The sequence below is a fragment of the Thunnus maccoyii genome, chromosome 13 (genome assembly GCF_910596095.1).
Source record: "Thunnus maccoyii chromosome 13, fThuMac1.1, whole genome shotgun sequence".
NCBI classification, from domain to species: Eukaryota; Metazoa; Chordata; class Actinopteri; order Scombriformes; family Scombridae; genus Thunnus; species Thunnus maccoyii.
The window spans coordinates 17,943,961-17,962,310 of NC_056545.1; the positions used below are offsets into that span (position 1 = coordinate 17,943,961).

An 18,350-nucleotide genomic window follows, 5' to 3' on the forward strand; every position below is an offset into this window, starting at 1 on the left:
TTCAGAAGTTTATGGAGCATGTCTATCACAGCCAGAACAGCATTATCAGGACTTGCCAGTTTTCAGTTAGTAGATTAATGTTTTGTGTTTTGCACCATCAAGGCCATCGGTTTTCCTGATGTGTGATATTGTTATGCATTCACTCAGGTCCAGGCACTGGGCAGTGTCCCATGCTTTTAGATTTGTTTCCATATTCAAAGTGTATATATGTGTCTGCCTATCTGGCTGACCTCAGAGCCAGAACTGTCTGTCTCCTGGTCATCACATCAGGCCTGTGGAGCAAATCACCCTGCTCAGAGGTTGACACGGGCCGCTCTAATCTGTTCCTGCTGCTGTGCTTGAGGGCATCCGGTGCAGCCGTACACAGCAGTGAAAAGTTAAACAAGTGAATGGCGCTGGCCTCAATGTGTCACCACCGGACCTGACAGTATCGATGACATATGAATCCACTGGATCTGATGGAGAGTTTGACTGCACCGTTGCCATCAGATGTCCACGTTCCGGACGGCATGGGATTAGACTGCCACCTCCACTTGCTCTGACTGCACTGTGCACAAAGGGGAATTTTAGTCCAGATTCCAAAAATGGCACCCTGGTGGAGGCTTGAACACACTGCTGAGGGATATTGGTTCAATCAATAATATATTGTGTTTGCAATTTAGAGACTCTAAATAGCTCTTACTGTTTTCATTATTATTTTCATCTTGTTTTTTGTGTGAAAATGTTAACGCATTGCCACTGGCTTTAATAAACCTTATAATTATTTACATACATGACAGTCCGATTTGGATTTTGATCTTTAATTACTGTACTTTGAAAATATTCTCTCACTCATCTGTATGACCAATGCTCCACATAAGTCACAGTGTGCGGATTGGACTTCCCATGCCGACCCACCGCTGTGTGCACACTTAGAGCACCTCCGAGCATTGTGCAGAGATCAAAGACAGATTCTGGGAAGTCACGCTGGGAATAGGTAGGGGAAATGGAGGGAAGCCTTTGTTTGCACGCATACCTCGGTATGGTAGTAGGGGATGGGGTGAGAAAGTCAAAGACAGTAAGAGGAGAGGGAAAGGGATAAACACATACAGCCAAATCGGAGGTAAAAATGTTGATTGTGAAGCCGTGTCTCTCTCCGTCTTCACTCCGTGGATTTCTCCACGTCCTGCTGTGTGCCTGACTGAGGGCTTCTCCGTGATATTTACCACAGTGCCGCCTCGCAACGCACAGCGCCGGTTGCGTCGTAGTTCAGCGCATGGCAAGGACATCTCAAATGGTTAGAGAAGATCATTCGTTCCTCCGTTTTTTTCAGGGAACAGCAAATTAAATCAGAGGGATTCCCGAGGCGGTGCAATGGTTTGACATTTTAGAGAGGAATAGCCTTCTTTTTTTCAACGTAGGCACGTGTAAACGGATGGGAGTTAGAAATGCCAACCAGCAAGCCAGGGACACTTGAAAAGGATGAGCACTTAAAATATGAGTGGTCTGGACCTTCCTTTATGAGATATTGTCTAAACGACAAATAATTTATATTTCCTCACCAGAGAGGAGGTGTGGAACCGCGCCGTGTCTGAGCTTTTGGTGGCACGTGAAGGGATGACTTTTATGCGAAGATAAAGAAAGACAAGAGTCCTTGTAACTTTATATAGGTCACACGTGATCACCCCGTAATATTAAGTAACTCATATTGTCTTTATAGGCTACTGTGAGTAGCAGACTCGACGTGCGTTCTTGTGGAACTCGGGGAGGCACCCAGGTGCGCTCCATGTTTCATTTAGGACACACCGGTACCGGCGGTACCTGCGGGACATAAGACACAGTTGGGACTTGGAAGCAGCGTTGGGCTGTGGGCCAGTAATGCCGGACACATTCTCACTCATAAAGAACCGGACAGAGCCACGGCTGGGGCAGCTAGAGCGCACACTGGCCACGGAGGGGAGCGCCCGCCCCGCCTGGGTCATAGCAATCTTGGCAAGTGTGTTGATCTTCACCACGGTGGTGGATGTGCTGGGGAATCTGCTGGTGATCATCTCGGTGCTCAGGAACCGCAAACTGAGGAACGCGGGTAAGATTCGTCCCATGCAATGATGTAGCCTAATTTTATATAACTACAGAGGTCGGTAAACCCGATAATTAGTGATCACAACCACTAATAATAACTCATATTTTGAGGTACACATCTCATTTTTGCTCTTTTAAATTTCATTACTATGATATTATGAATTTCCATAATAATTCGTCTATTCCCGTGTTTGAAAATGGTATGAATCGTGGGTAGATTCATTATAGTTTGCGTTAATCCGCCACCTCTTTCTCTAATCTGCTTGTGCGCATTTCATACTTTCATGACCCATAGACCTTTGAACGCACTTTGGCCCATATCACTGTCACCAGTGTCCTCAGTGACAGAAATTATGCCAAACTAACTTTGTGAAATTTAGTCAATTTAAAGATTAAAAAAAAGTAGGAATGCAAGTGAAATTACAACACACAATCTCAGCTGAATTCATACTTTTGGATTGGGTGTGAACCTACTTCTGTCAGCCTGCACGCAACCTAAATGCATTGGCTACATAGCTGACAGCATTATCCAGACCACCATATAGTGTAAGCTTTATTTATTGCTGAAGGGCATCTGAACAGGATATGGACAGAGTGATGTCTGGTACAGGGAGATAACCTATACATTTCCAGTTGAAGGATAGTGTGTGGAAGACTTATTTCTGGCCAGTTATGTCTTCACAACTTTATATAACGCTGCTATAGTGAGAACTGGATTGATTCTTTGCACTATAGTACCGTTACCGTCTCTTTCTTTCCTCACTCTTGCACTCTTCCCCAGTAAGTTCAAAGGTAATCTGATTCACACTTGCTGTGTAAGAGCTGGTTAATAAGCACAGTTGAGTCCTTATGAAAAGCTGACTATAATGGTCTTGATGAACCTTTTCTGATGTGAATGTGTGAAATTACCCAGGAGACCTCATGCAGCTACAGTCAAACATAATGCCGAATCATAAAGCATGGAAGGGTACTTTCACTGAACTCTTGCTGCAGCTAAAAAAAAAAAAAATGTAGTCGTGGTAATCAACCTCATGAATCACGCATGAATCACGTTTCTTATGTTTGGCTTTGGTTTGTTTATTTTCATCTCCTCAGTATAATCTGCTGACACTTTTTTTAAACTAGAAATTCGTGAAACAAATTACCCTATATTTCATTCTAATGGCAGATCTTTAAAATTTGCTAAAGAAATTGTTTTAAGAATAAATGTGAGACTAAAAACTTCAAGATGGATATTTTTTGCAGTGAAGTCTGACTCACTTTGCTGACCATCTATTTTGTACTTTATCATGCAACAGTTAGGGCAGGAAATATGCATTTATTTGCATATTGCATAGCTGCATCAGCAACTATTTTTTCAGCCAGCAGGATGTAACCAGGAATCTTTTTTCCTTATTAAACGATGGGCAAAATACCTGGAGGATTAACCAAAACAACTACATCCTTTCATTTAAGGACATTATGAACCTCTCCTTGTATTGATTCACATGGGAAAACTTAATTTATTTTTTCAGTCAGATAGACACAGTGATCACTGGATTGTTTGAATGCAATGCTCTCTTCAGAGAAAGACTCACCCCACATTCTGCACTTAAGCATGGATTTTTTAAGGTCTAGGTAAAGTTCAGCTTATTCATAGTGCTGAATCACCTCGAATCAAGGTTTTTCATTTATTGCCGCTGTTAAAAAGAAGTGGAACTCAAAAAGTTAAGAATTAAGAAACACATTTGTAAATCAGGATCAATATGTCAAGAGTGATTGCATGTGTATAGCATAACATAAAAGCATCTTATTAATCATTATCTTATTAAATGTTATGCACAGTGACAGACTTAAGATAGCTACATTCATAGAACTGAATGTAATCAAACAGAATTCTTCTCACCTCTTGGGTGAATAAAACAGAGATTATGACTTATTCAATGGAGAGTTGGTCTTTGTTACCAGTGAGCATGTTTAACATCTTTATCGCTTCACTCCTGCACTACTTTGCTTGAACCTTTTTATATATGAGGTGATACAGTGACTTTATACAGTCACGTGACCCCAGCGAGAATCAAAGAAAAATTCAGGTAGTTTTTGTCCCACGTAAATTTCACACAGCACATACGATGGTAACCCTTCCATAAAAATCAGCATATTGGATAAGATCATGCTCTGTACTGTGATCACGTTTGCCCTTTGGCAAAACACGTTTATCGGACACATTATAACTTTTCATCTTAAGAACAATTGCCTGCACAGGGACACCCGACATATCTTCTGTTAAATCATGTCTACAGTTTGCCCCATTGAGACTATCTAGTAGACCAGATAAGACTACTGTGTATAATAATACAAAAAAAAAAAAGTTTACAGCTTGCCTGCTTAATTTCAAGATATTCTTGGAAAATGTGTCTTATCCTTTTTTAAAATCCATTTCTTGGTTTCCTCTTGTTTCCTCTATAGTTAGATTGTGTTTCATTTTGCCACTCACATGGTGCATCTCTGCCTTGATCTCTCTCAACTCAAACAGTCCACTCAGCATTTCAGAAAATGAGCTGAACCCACAGTCATGAACCCGAAGGATGAATACTGTAGACTGAAACAACCCACTCAACAGTTTAGATGGGAAAATACTTAACTTAACAACAGTACCTAAAACAATAACAACAGGAGCAGAGGGTAACACATGATTAGCCACTACAGTGGTCATAGCTTTGCATAAGTCCCTGAGGTGTCGTCCTGCGGAACAGAGAACAAACTGACCGCTGAGTGTTTGACTGCAATATTTCGTCAGATGCTAGGCTGGTGGGTGATGACTAATTCTGCTTTAGTCTCACCCACACACAATAGTGATATATACATAATAATAGTAAATATTACAGTACAGACTCATTGTTATTATTACACTGAATTGACATCAAGATATCTGTAATTCACACAAATCAAAAGTTTAGTGCATGTCGGCCATGTAGCTAATTGTAGAGGGATTGCACAATACCTTTCTGCCCTTTCACTTTTTTCCCTTTTGTCTTTTCAAACTCCACAATGTTTCATTTAAAGAGCTTTCTCTCTCATTATATGCTATTGTACTGTATATACTGGCAAGCCCGTGCTGCAGACGTTCAGTCGCAAACATGAATGCATTCATGATCCATTAGAACCACTTGTCCCCTGAAATTTGTCTTTTTTAAAGGAAAGCTTTGACTCACATACAAGCACTCTTACAGATGAGGCCTTCACGTAGAAACACATAGAGCGTATTCAGGGATATAAAGGGGATAATAAAGTACAGTAAAAGTCATACACATCTTATTGTGATGTTGTGCTTTCCTGTATGAATGGTGTGTGTGTTAGTATGTTAAAAGTGCCTTGTACACTTGTGTGGGGCAGAGGTTTTTGTCCCCTGAGATTTGTCTTTGAAGGAGCTTAGGTGTTGCAAACCTTCAAAGCGAGTTAGACAGGGTCACACATTACAGAGACTCTCTTCAAAGAGACTTTATTTACATCATATCTCTCCCCCTCCCTCTCATTCCCTCTCCAGTTACTTTTTCTCTAAAGCTCTCTGCCGCTACAGAGAGTAATGCTTAAATTAAAGCTGCAAGCAGCGATGATTGGGCCCTCGCACCTTCGTGCATGTTGAGGTGCGCCACAGTTGAAGGGCTTTTATTGCAGGCATGTAGATGTTTTCAGGCTTGGACTCTTATTGGACATTGCAAGGAGTTAGCTGTCACTTTCTGTGTCCACTATGTGGTGCTAGAGAACACCCACTAATTATGTGTCATGTTGCTGTATATCATGTGTATACCACACCATGTAAATTTCATGTAAATAGGATGATGTTTTTCACATAAGGCTGACTTCCTGTTTCCAGTAGGCAGTGTTACACAAGTGGATCATTAATGCAGCAATACATTTGGTGGAGGTTGCCTGACATGCATATACATTTTCATGATGTTGCACAAAGGAGATAAATACCTCTTCCTGTGTCCACTACATGGCGCTTGAGAACACACAATAATTATACGTCATGTGTACTACATGGTGTAGTCTATCATGTGTAGACTACACCATGTAAATTTCATGTAAATCAGATGATGTTTGTCACATAAGGCTGACTACATATTGTCAGTAGGTGGCGCTATGACTGTGACTCAATATTGACATTTCTGTGTGGTCGTGCCTGGACTCCAGTCAATTCAAATCAAAATTTGGGGTCGATTGGACAATGTAAAGTCGAGTTACAACAACTTCCTATTTCATTTTTTGGCCAAAACTGTCTGGCATACCAGGACAAGGGCGTTCCACTAAAACTCAAAAGGTTCCTAATTTAGCAACACAAAGGTCTTCAGGTGTCATATACCAAATTTGAAGTCACAAGTCAGACTTAGGGTATGGCTCCAAGAGGCTTTTTTTAAAAAAAAGTCTGAAGATGGTACATCTGCCTTCCAAATTTTGTACATTTATGTCAAATTCAAAGGTGGGGCTTTGATTTTGAAATTTTCTAGGGGCCGCCCTTGAGCCATTTTGCTGCGACCAAACCCAAGACCCATATCACATATCGGTTACGCCACGACATAAGTTACACCCATAGACTGTAAAAAAAATATGGACTTGGTCACTGTGACGTCACCCATTGGTTTATGAACTGCCGTTTTGAGACCTCGAGTGTAGTGATTTGACCATCACCATCTTGGATTTGACTATCATCATGTTTAATTTTTGGAGCCAGAAGTGACCATATTTGGACGGGTGGAGCTGACCATAGCGCTAGCTGCTAGCTTGGTTAGCATGGTGCATTTACAATCTATGGTTAACAGGGATAATGCCTGTTTTTCGCTAGCAACGTTGTTGCCATGGTAGCATGACATCACAACATGGCCATGCCCTAAAGCATACACTGCTTTATTGTCTATTTCACTCTAAATGGGGCCATAATTTACAAAATGAACATCATGATGTATTGAAGAAGACTTGAAACTAGCAATTGAGACCATAAACGCATTAGGAAAGTGTTTACTGAGGTAATAAATCAAGTGAGAAGTAGAGTCATTTTCTCATAGACTTCTATGCAATCAGACTTTTTTTTTTGCAGCCAGTGGAGTCGCCTCCTGATGGCCATTAGAAAGAATGCAGGTTTACGGCACTTCTGCATTGGCTTCACTTCTCAGACCGGGAGTTACCTGCTTGGTTACGCCACCTCTGAAAGTAATTAGGGGGTGCTATAGAGCCAATGTGCCATAATATCAAATGTGATATCAAATCAAAATACTTACTAGACCGAACATGAGTGCAAAGTTTTATGAGAACAATTGTCCCACCGAATTTCATGAACATCCAAGCAATTTTATCCCAACATAGGGGGTGGTATGGAACCTGCTGGCCAGGCACGAGCCCAATTACTACAGAACTTTGCTATATTCGCCAGTTCTGACATGTGCAAATTTTCGTGATATTTTGAACATCTCAAGCTCTTCAAAAATGCAATACCATCCAATAATATGATATTAATAATAATCTCTACAAAAACTATTTTTTTCCACATGACCTGCGTGGTTCTCAGCAAAAAAGGCAGTGAAAATGGTCTGTTGATAGTCATATTGACATCATACCAGCAACATTACACCTTTCACTATAGTTTCAATGTCTGTATCTGTAGAATATGCCTCCCTGCCCCTGTGCAGTGCACACTGGGGCAGGGAGCCTCTCTGGAGGGGAACTCCAGCGCACTTAGTGACACACGGAGCGTCTTTCTCAACTCCTGCTCACTTTCTGTGTTGCTAATTTCTTATTTGTTATCAGTTTCCCTCCTGACAGTTAGTCAGGACTTAGTCAGTCATTATGGAGGGCTTTTATCCATTTGTAGCCATGACAGTGGGGGTTTAACTGGCAGAATAATCAATATAAAGTCAATAAAAAAAAGCTGTCCTGTGTGAGGAGTGTATGTGGCTGACACAGAAATAACCCCAACCAGACCCCACCATGCCCATCAGAAAGAAAGGCGCTTTCGCCTTACATATTATTATTCATTTTTCATAATTGAGCACACACTTCTTAACCCTTTTCTGTCTTAAATAAATATAAATGAAATTTATAATGAAATGATATGAAACATTCTATTATGGCCATTATGAAAGTCAAAGTCTATGTAGAAATGTAGGGCTTGCAGTCACAGTGCCACACCAGCAACACTGTCTGAGTGGACACCACATGTGTGGGAGCCACAGCAGTTCAGTGACGCACAAGCACTGTTCAGGGCGAGGTAGGCAGTGTGTCCCAGGTGTGAGGCTTGAAATTACACTTCCTACTCAGTGCAGTGTTTCACACCCAGTCTTTCTCCTCCTGCCTCTTTCCATGGTTCTGAAACACTCAAACTCAGTCTCTTCGTCTTTCTCTCCATGGTTCTGAAACACTCAAACCCAGTCCCTTTGTTGGTCTCTCTCCTTGGTGCTGAAACACTCAAACCCATTCTCTTTGTTGGTCTCTCTCCATGGTGCTGAAACACTCAAATCCAGTCTCTTTGTCTGTCTCTCCTTGGTGCTGAAACACTTAAACCCATTCTCTTTGTTGGTCTCTCTCCTTGGTGCTGAAACACTCAAACCCAGTCTCTTTGTCTGTTTCTCCAAGATGCTGATACACTCAAACCCAGTCTCTTCACTGTCTTTTTTCATGGTGCTGAAACGCTTAAACTCAGTCTCATCACTGTCTCTCTCCCCAGTGAAGAAACACTGAAACCCCAGTCTGTCTGACTCTCTCCACGGTGCTGAAACACTCAAACTCATTCACCTCATGTGTGTCTCTCTATGGTGCTGAAACACTTAAACCTGTCCCTTCGTTAGACTCTCTCCATGGTGCTGAAACACTCAAACCCAGTCTCTTCATCTCACTCTCTCCATGGTGCTGAAACATGTTAATTCTAGTTCGTTTTATGTTTTCCTTACATTGATAAAACATGAAAAAGTGATTAAAATATTAATACCACAGAAAGAGACAGAGCATGTACATGTGTATGTCTATGGTCTGTTTGGTTTAATTATACTTGTGACAAGCAACTTTTTAAAATCCAGGCACTTCTGATGGCAATTTGGTTGAGGACATGAGTACTTTTATGCTGGTCCTGACATGTTAAAAGGCTGATTTTTCATGGTTAACATTTTGGACTTGGTTACAAATGGGTTAAGAGTTACTGTACACAGGGTATGTAAGGGTTATGTTAGAGTTACTGTAAGTGTTCGCCCTCAGTAAATGAATGCAAGTCAAAACATTATCCTCAAAAGTTTGCAAACATGTGCGCATGTGTGACTGAAGTAATGTGAGAGAAGTGATAAAGTCAGAGAACTGGTGTGTTGAGTTTCTAATGGACAATTTTAGATTTTTAGTTTATTGGACAGTTCTTAAGTCTACACTTCACATCTTTACATTTTAGGCATTCAGCTGACACATTAATCCAGAATGTTTCCCAACTGAATAAGTATAGGGGATTTCTGTGTCTCGCTCAAAGACATTTTTGACAAGACAGGTGGCTGTTGGCAGACTATTGCAAGGGACCTCTCTGAACACGAACACCATCTTGCTGCCCTTTCTATAGTTATAATGTACATTAACTGTCAATCTGAGTAATAGGTCATTAAAGACAATGACGCACAGTGATTTTCTTTCTGTTACATGCTCACAAGGGATTCATTTGATAAGTGTCTGCAAGAGATAAGCCTAGCTGAGATATGTCACATCATTATATCATAGTCCTAATATATCAGTGAATATTGTGCTGGTTCAAAATGTGATATTACCAACTACTGAAAAACTTCTCTCCGATTCATTTCTACATAAAAGTACAACTTAACATAATTGCCTTGCAATAGTTTGATTTTTATTATAGTTATAAATTGCTTTGCTTAACACTTGAAATGTGTTTCAAAGTGACATTAATGAGAAACAACTTAGTAAGAGTTCAGCATGCAGAAATAGGAATCATAAGTTATCTACATGGGTGGGTAATGTTGTTGGTAAATATAATTTCTCTTCCAGTTCATTGTGTATTTACTCTTCTTTGAGCAATAATCCATTTGCTGTTTCCAGGATCATGTTCAGATTTTAGTCTTGGTGAGTCTTAGACTGCTACAAATTACAAGGAGCAAACCAGAAACACATCCAATCCATATCAAATATGATGGAAAAAAATCCACAACAGATAAAAAAAGAGTGTGAGGCACAAAGGGTGCACTATAGTAGGAAGTTCCTTTGATAAAAAAGTTGATCTTTTTGACATGAAGCACTTTGCAACCCTTGTTTTAAGGTTTCAAACAGTGTAGGTTTACTTTCTTTCTATACTAGTGTATCTCTTCTTATTCTTGCATCACTAAAATCCCAAGCAAGTAAGCCTACAGAATGCAGAAACTAAGATTTTAGCTTGGGAGCATCTCTTCTCTGTTCTTAGGTTTAGAATGGATTTTAATATTCTACTCATCACTTTCAAAACATAGTTATGCCCTTCATTTCCACTATGACCCAGTAGGCATCCTCAGATCCTTTCTGGTTCTACTATAATTTATGATCCCAACCAAGGGTTTTTTTGCCATGGGGGCACTTGCATGTTTGATTTTAATTCATTAAAATCAAAACAGAAGATCAGCCATCTGAACAGGTTCTAAGATCAATCAGATTTTCTCTAATCCTGAGGAGCTTTCTCATCCTTCTGATGCGCAGTTAAAAAAGGGTTCTCCAAACCAGACAGCTGAAAGCAGGCTCATACCATCCAAGCAATGACCCTATTGGAACCTTTTCATGTGCGTAACAGAGGAGATGGAGAAAACGAAGGCAGGGAGGGGGAGAGATCACAGAGCGGGCGAAATGGAAATAGAGGAGTGTTAAGCTGTAGCTTAAAAAGAAAGGGGGAAGAGATTAGACACAGGGGCTCTGTTGCTAGTTTGATTTGAATTAATCCATTTACTTGATATTGAATCATTTGGAATCTTGCATGAAAATTGCATTTGACATCCCATTATACATCCCATTGTGACAAATATCAGCCACTCAGTCTAGTTTCATCATGTAGTTTTGTGTAGAATCCATAGGGGAGCTGAGTTGCCACTGATCTATAATGCATGGGAGGAGAGTGTCTGCAGGGCTTTGGGGGATTTTCTGTATGTGTTGAGGCTTTGCCATATAATTCTTTCATCATCTGGTTTTACTGTTTTATTGTCTTACTCAGTGAGTATTTAGGCAGAAGTGAAGGTTGGACATGACTGCTGGGGATGTTTTCGGCAGCTTCTTCTTCAGCCTGAGCGATGCCCAGACACTGTCCTGCATCTTTTGGGTGAAGCATGACTTCTGTAATTCCCTTGAACACAGACAGCTGGATGAAGGAAAGAGGAAGAGCTAAGAAGGAGAGAAGCAAGGCTAGAGAGAGATGCGGAAGCAATGGTTTTGGAAGAGCTCAAAAAGAGAAAAGTGACAAGGACACAGGCTATAAAATGGAGGAAGACAGCCCAATATTTAGATAAGAGAAGAAAAGGGCTGAAATCCTTTGCTTTGAAAAGGAGGAGAGTGATGCTGTTTTATGAAAGGAAGAGGCGCACAGCAGAGACAATGTAAGAACTACTGTCATGTGTCATCAGAATCACCCAGTTGTTATCAGTACTTTAGTGCTGAGATGGGGGATGATTCAGTAGCACAAGTTTGCACATATGCATGCACACACACAGCAGCTGACAGAACAATTTTCTTTAATCTCAATAACCATGAACATGATAGATTGACCCATTTAATCTGCAAAGCAAGTGATCGGTAATTTCATTCCTCTATTCTTATCAAATCCCGTAATGCCCGCTGTATCTCCCCATATCCATAATACATGCATTGTGATAATTTGAAGTGCATTATGTAACAGTTTCTCAAAACCCTCAGGCAGCAGTGGGTGAAGAGGTGGAAGAAGCAAGGGATTTGCTGCAAGAGAAGGAGGAGAAAGAGAATGAAAGGAGGGAGGTGATATAGAGAAGACATGCGAAATCAAGGGCAATCTAGGTTGAGAAAATGAGAATAGAAAAAGCAGGGAGGGAGGTGTCGCAGGGATGTACAGAGCTCTATTCATGCAAACGAATTCACAAACAAGACAAACAGAATGTTTGCAGTTAGAGACAGTGAAGCAGGATGGAAGCCACTTTCTAATCTACTCCTGGAAGTAACTGCACGGAGATGTAGATGAAGACTGTTTAGGAGCCAAAGGTGAAGAGTATGATACAGATTTTAAATGCATCTGGAAAGTGATTTTATATTTAATTTATACAGGAATTTGTGTTCAGATTGCAACCAGTGGATTTCGCAGCACAACTGATAACATCATAAAGCCACACCACCCATACATCACATACACCACTGATCCCACTGACTTCCACACCCCATACTTTGCACATTTAGTTAATTCTTTAATTTGGTTTAATTTGGTTTAATTTTGGTTTAATAAAATATCTTTTTGTTAAAACTTAACACTGGTGTGTCTTCCTTTTGTTGTTGCCGCTTCAGCCAGGTCAGTGCTGTGTGCTTTGTTTGCCAGAACAGCTCTGGTTTAGCTCGGGTTTCTGGTTTTGGGAGATACACCATGTGTTCTTTGGAAGTGTTTGTTTCTGACCCAGTGTTGGATTGCCAGGTGCTGAACAGAAGGTAGGTGTTACTGATATGCTGTATACAGAGATTTTCTTCTTAGGCTGTAGTGGCATTTCCCCTTTGGGTTCTGTCTGTTTTTTTGTTTTTTTTGTTTGTTTGTTTTTTGTAGTGTTGTTGCGATGTGGTTAGTGTCAGTTGTTTTCGGACAACTGTCTTGGGGGCACATCCACATGATTTTGTGGGTTCTCTTAACAAGTCCGCTGGTTTTCAGAGCGTAAATACCTGCTGCAAGCCACAAGAAAAGAGGTGAGTTGGTAGTAAGCTTTGTTTAGACAGTGAGGGGGAAATTCTCTGTCAGGGTTAACTTGTGCCTCAAGTGTGTGTCCGATAGTGAACACATTATTGTCTGTATCAGTAAATTTGTTATTATGGCTTCTTTGTCGGGGTTTTTTTAGGTGTCTATGGTGGCATTTGTAAATGGCTGTAAAAAGAAGCAGTTAGTGCAAATAGCTGACCATTATGGCATTATTGTTATAGAGAAAAAACTTCAGGATGGGATTAGAAATGAGGTTTTGGCATTTTTGTTTGAACGAGGTGTGTTACAGAAAAATTGGTTGTGCCAGTGTCTGCACTAGCAGTTGTGCAGACAGCTGGTTTGACTTTTGAGCAGCAGCTGTTAGCCATGCAGTGTGAGCAAGAGAAGTTATGAATACAAGTGGACATGGAGAAGCAGCTTGAGATAGAGAAACTTTGGCAGTTGGAGAAGGACATGGAGAAGCAGCTTGAGTTGGAGAGGTTGCAAAAGCAAGTTGAGATGGAGAAAACTTGGCAGAGCACTGAAAAAATGAAAATGGAGTTAGAGCTGTACAAATTGCAGCTAATCCGCAAGGGCAAGCTTTCTCTGGGGGGGTCTGGTACAGAGGATTCTGCTTTTGCTGTCTCTGCAGCGGGTGGTATTGATTTTGTGGTAAATTTGTGTTTGATGCTGACGTTTAATGAGTGTGACCCTGACATTTTTCTCACTCTTTTTGAACATGTTACAGATGCAAAAAATTGACCAGATTCGGACAGAGTACTTATGCTTCAGTTTGTCCTCACTGGGAGAGTTTATGAGGCTTATTCAGCTGATGAGGATGCTTTGGACACAGTGAAGTTGGCTATATTAAGAGCATACGAGTTGGTCCCTGAAGCCTATTGCCAGAAATTCAGGAATTGGGTAAAGGGTGATTGTGATTTGGTGTCCCATTTTCAGTGTTGGTGCTCAGCTGTGAAAGTTGATACTTTTGACAATCTTTGTGAATTGATTTGTTGGAACAAAAGTGCCATCCCTCAATGCATTGCCACTTATGTAAATGAACAGTAGCCCTGTCCTGCACTTAAAGCAGCTGACTTGGCTGATGATTTTGTGTTGATGCATAAGGGTAGTTTTTCAGAGACGTGTTTTTGGGGTGATTGGAAAAATGGGGATGACAAGTGTGGTAACTCCTGTGGTGGTGCAAATATTTCTCCTGGTTCCTTGCGTACGCCTTCATTTAGGGGGCAGCCTGAGGGTGCCAGAGTGTGTAATCATACTGCCATGGGGAGGGTCATTAGAAGGACAAGTGTCCACTGTTAAAGTCAAGAGTTAAAGTGTCATTCACCATCGCCTCTGTGTCATTCGCCATTGTTTGCTCAAGCTATGCTATGCTCTAAAGTTTTGGAGCAGAGACCGTTACGTGTGAAATTAAGTCTGGGCTCGGGCCTGAGTCCCAAAACTGGTTCTGGTTTTGAGCCATCCATCTTTGACACTGTTGTGTCCTTGGTTGGTGGTGAAAAGTGTGTTCCGACAAAGCTGCTGTGTGACACAGGTGCTAAACAGTCATTTATTGTGGAGTTGGTGCTGCCTTTTTCACCCGGTATAGTAATAGGGGGATTTTATACTGATGAAGGGTATGGAGCTGGGCTTAATTCCTGTGCCACATCACTATATTGTGCTGGATTGTGGCTGGATTGGACAACAACCTGGCTGGTAACTGGAGCTAACCGGAGCTTTTGTAACAGACAGAAACTTGCTAACAAGGCTAGGAACACTGACCAATGACAGGGATGTTCAGTAGCATTGGCCCCTATGATGAAAATACAGAGCAATGGAGCTCCTATACAGAGCATTTCAATTATTTTGTGCAAGCAAACGGTATTGAAAGAACAAAGCTTGTGCTGACATTTTTAAGTGCAATGGGACCAAAGACTTTCAATTTGCTGCGTTGCTTTGTTCAGCCAGAAAAGCCCAGGCCCAAAAGCTATGACAGCATAGTGGCTACCTTAGCTGCCCACTTCTCACCAAAGCCCTTGGTAATTGCTGAGCATTTTCATTTCCATAAGAGGAAATAAGAAGAAGGGGAGTCTGTAACAGTGTTTGAAGCTGCACTGAAGAAGCTGGCAGAACATGTGAATTTCATGATGTGGGCTGCGGAGCGAAGCTGCACAGAAACGCAAAAGTGCACTTACCTTAGAAAAATCCCTTGAAATTAGCATACCTATGGAATTAGCTGCCATGGACACGCTGTCCGCTCAGTACAAGCGGAAAACTGCACAATGGCTCCATGGAAGAAATGGGAACTCAGAGCAAATGTTGTCCATGTGACATGCTTGCAAAAGTAAGGGAGACAACAACTCAAAACACAGCACAAAAAATAACACAAAAAAAAGCCAAAAAGAGACAGTCTGTACATAGTGTGCATCAAAGCCACTCTACGGGTGTGTGCAGCAGCACATCAGACGAGGCAGCAGTGTATGTATTGTCAGTTACTGGAGGTCCAGAGGGATACTGGGTTTCTCCACTGCTGGATGGGCAACCAGTGCACATGGAAATTGACACAGGTTTGGCAATCTCCCTTGTGTCTGATGCTGTTTAAAAAAAAACTTGCAGCACCTTCCATTACAACCATCCAGTTTCATCCTGAAAACCTAAACTGGTGAGCCAGTGCCAACAAAAGGGTTCATCGATGTCACGGTCTTGGTGAACAGTCTAACAGCTAAGCTACCACTGTATGTGGTTAAAGGAAACTTTCCATCTCTGCTAAGCTGCTTGTGGCTTGAGGAAATCATACCAGACTGGCCTGTATTTAAAACTGAAAGTTGAAGCAGAGCCCTGAATCAGCCTAGGATCAAGAGCGGGGTGCTGGAACCTGTCAGCCAAGGTGACTGGGCCACTCCGATTGTACCGGTCATAAAAGAAAATGACTTTGTGAGGGTCTGTTGGGATTTCAAAATCACCATAAACCCCGTACTGGAGGCTGAGCAATACCCACTGTCTCATATTGATAATCTGTTCACTGGTTTGACTGGAGGAAAAAAAAACAGCAAAATTGATTTCAACCAAGCATACCTCCAGATGCATGTCAATGAGAAGTCAAGAGAGCTGCTAACGATAGTCACTCACAAGGGCCTCTACAGTACTGTAGATTACCATTTGGAATAATCGGCTCCAGCTCTCTTCCAGCGTGCAATTGATCAGATACTGAGTCGATTATCTGGAGTCCGATGCTATTTTGACGACATACTTATCACCAGGAAGACAGAGAAAGAGCATTTGATGAACCTGGATGCCACACTGCAGTGGCTGGAAGACAGTAGACTCAGAGTTCATCAATCCAGCTTCATAGCTGGCACACACCATCATGAGTTCTGATTGAGTGCCTCGATTGAGACAGCGTGGAGAGAGGTGTTCAGTAACCACTACCCTGTGTAGACTGCTGACAGCCGCCCAGATCCCCTGATGTGCAGTTGGTTCTATTCTCTCCTTTTTGCAGTGTTTGCTGGATAGAGGGCTGTCTCATACCACTATTAAAGTGTATGCAGTAGCAGTCTCTTCCTGTCACAAGGGTTTTGGTGACAGACCAGTCTTTAGCCACCCTTTTGAGAAACAGTTCTTGCAGGGGGTCTGGAGAAAACACCTGGTGATGCATGCCTCTACCCCGCAATGGGAACTGCCTCTGGGGCTTGAGGCTCTAGTGAAGGACCCTTACAAGCCTCTGGAGTGCTACTCTCTGAAGGCGTTGTCACTCAAGACAGATTTGCTGCTTGCAGCTAAGAGAGTGCGTGAGCTAAGCGCCCTGTTAGTTCAACCCAGCTGCATGCTGCTTCAGAGTGACCACAGTGGAGCTACTCTCAGATCATATCCTTCCTTTGTTCCTAAGAACATACAGAGTTCTTTCAGGTCAAGGGTTATTCAGCTGGATGTATTTTGCCCTCCACCCCATATGGGTGACAGGGAGGTAAAATTGCATCTGCTTTGCCCAGTTCACCTGTTAGCATGTTATGTTGAATGCACAGCCCCCATCAGATGCACAAAGCAACTGTTCATGTGGTACGGGGATTGTGTAGCTGGAAAAGCCCTATCCAAGAAACGCCTTGCTAGGTGGCTTTGTGAGTACATCTCCCAAGCCCATAGGCAGGTAAGAAGAGACCCTCCCACTGGAGTCCCCCCACACTCTACATGCAGCATGGCAGTGTTGGCGGCCTTGTTTAGTGGGATGAGTGTCGAAGACATATGCATGACAGTGTCTTGGTCTACACGCTGTCCATTCATATAGTTCTATCTCTTGGACATGTCGGGCTCCCTTTCACAGTCTTTGCTCACTGGATCAACCCAAGACTGGTGAAAAAAGTGGGTGTGTGCTTCAGCTGTGTTTCATCTGACCCCCTTCTGGACATGATACATCCGCATTTTTCCTGTGATCCTTGATGACCCGAGGAATGAAGTGTGCAGAGGGTCTGTTGTGTGACAGTAGACCCCTGTGAGATTAGGCCATGGCCTCACCCAGTTCAGTGGTATACTATCTGGGTTGGCTGGGGCCCCCTACTTCTCCACTGTGGTGGCCTAGGCTGTAAGAAGTAGGTGGGCTACTGCGATTAACCTTTAGCTGGTCAGGATCAGTGGGGCTGGGTCAGATTCATTCATCGGGCTCCACCAACTGTACCCACAGGGTCCAGCGGAGGGGGGGAGCCTGTGTGAGATAGAATTAAGGTTACAATATTGTAACCATAGTTCTATGAGCACAGCTGGAGCCCTCCACCTATGAGACCTGCCACTCTCACACCGCTTGTTGAAGAGGTTGTGGGATGTTGGACAGAAAGCACGCTGCCTTATATACTGTATTCTGGTAGGCATGTCCTGATTGGCTGGCTATGTTTATGGAGAGCTTAGTGGGCGAACACATGCACGTGATAGGAGGAGAGTAGTACCCATAGAGTCCAGTGGAGGGCTCCGCCTATGCTGATAGAACTAGGGTTACAATAGCAAAGGTAACCTTCGTTCTAGCTGGAGTTGGGTAGTTGGCCTCAGTGGATTAAGTGAGGGATTGTGGTGTTTTTATTTGTACTGTTTCTGTTTTGTTTTGTAATTTGTTTGGGTTTTAATTTAGTTTGCCATTTCATCCTGCTTTTTTGGATTGCTCTTGCCTCACCTGATTTCTTCATTTGCCTCTCAGGGACCAGGGTTGCTAAGGGGTGAGGCAAGTAGCAGTTCGAGGGCAGGATGAAGGTTGTGTGTGTGTACTTTTTTACTGTGCTTTTCTTTTCTTTATTACTTTCTAAGTAAGTTAAGTGATTTAGTCTAGGTTGGTTTTTCGGTGATCCCGTTGGGACCTCGTCTTAAAGGGTCTCAACGGGATGACCCCTGTCATCTTTGGTTTGCTGTTTATTCACCTGTCTGTCTGCTCTGC

At 42.2% G+C, this 18,350-nt stretch overlaps 1 protein-coding gene across 1 annotated transcript in view; it reads left to right on the top strand.

Moving 5' to 3' along the window:
- The first annotated feature begins 722 nt into the window (after positions 1–722).
- The window catches only part of mtnr1bb (melatonin receptor 1Bb), a 41,056-nt gene continuing 23,428 nt past the window's right edge, over positions 723–18,350 (top strand). Inside the window, exon 1 of the mRNA XM_042431311.1 lies at positions 723–2,065. Within this exon, the coding sequence (XP_042287245.1) occupies positions 1,858–2,065 (208 nt within the window). The 5' untranslated portion in view covers positions 723–1,857. The remainder of the gene's footprint in view (positions 2,066–18,350) is intronic.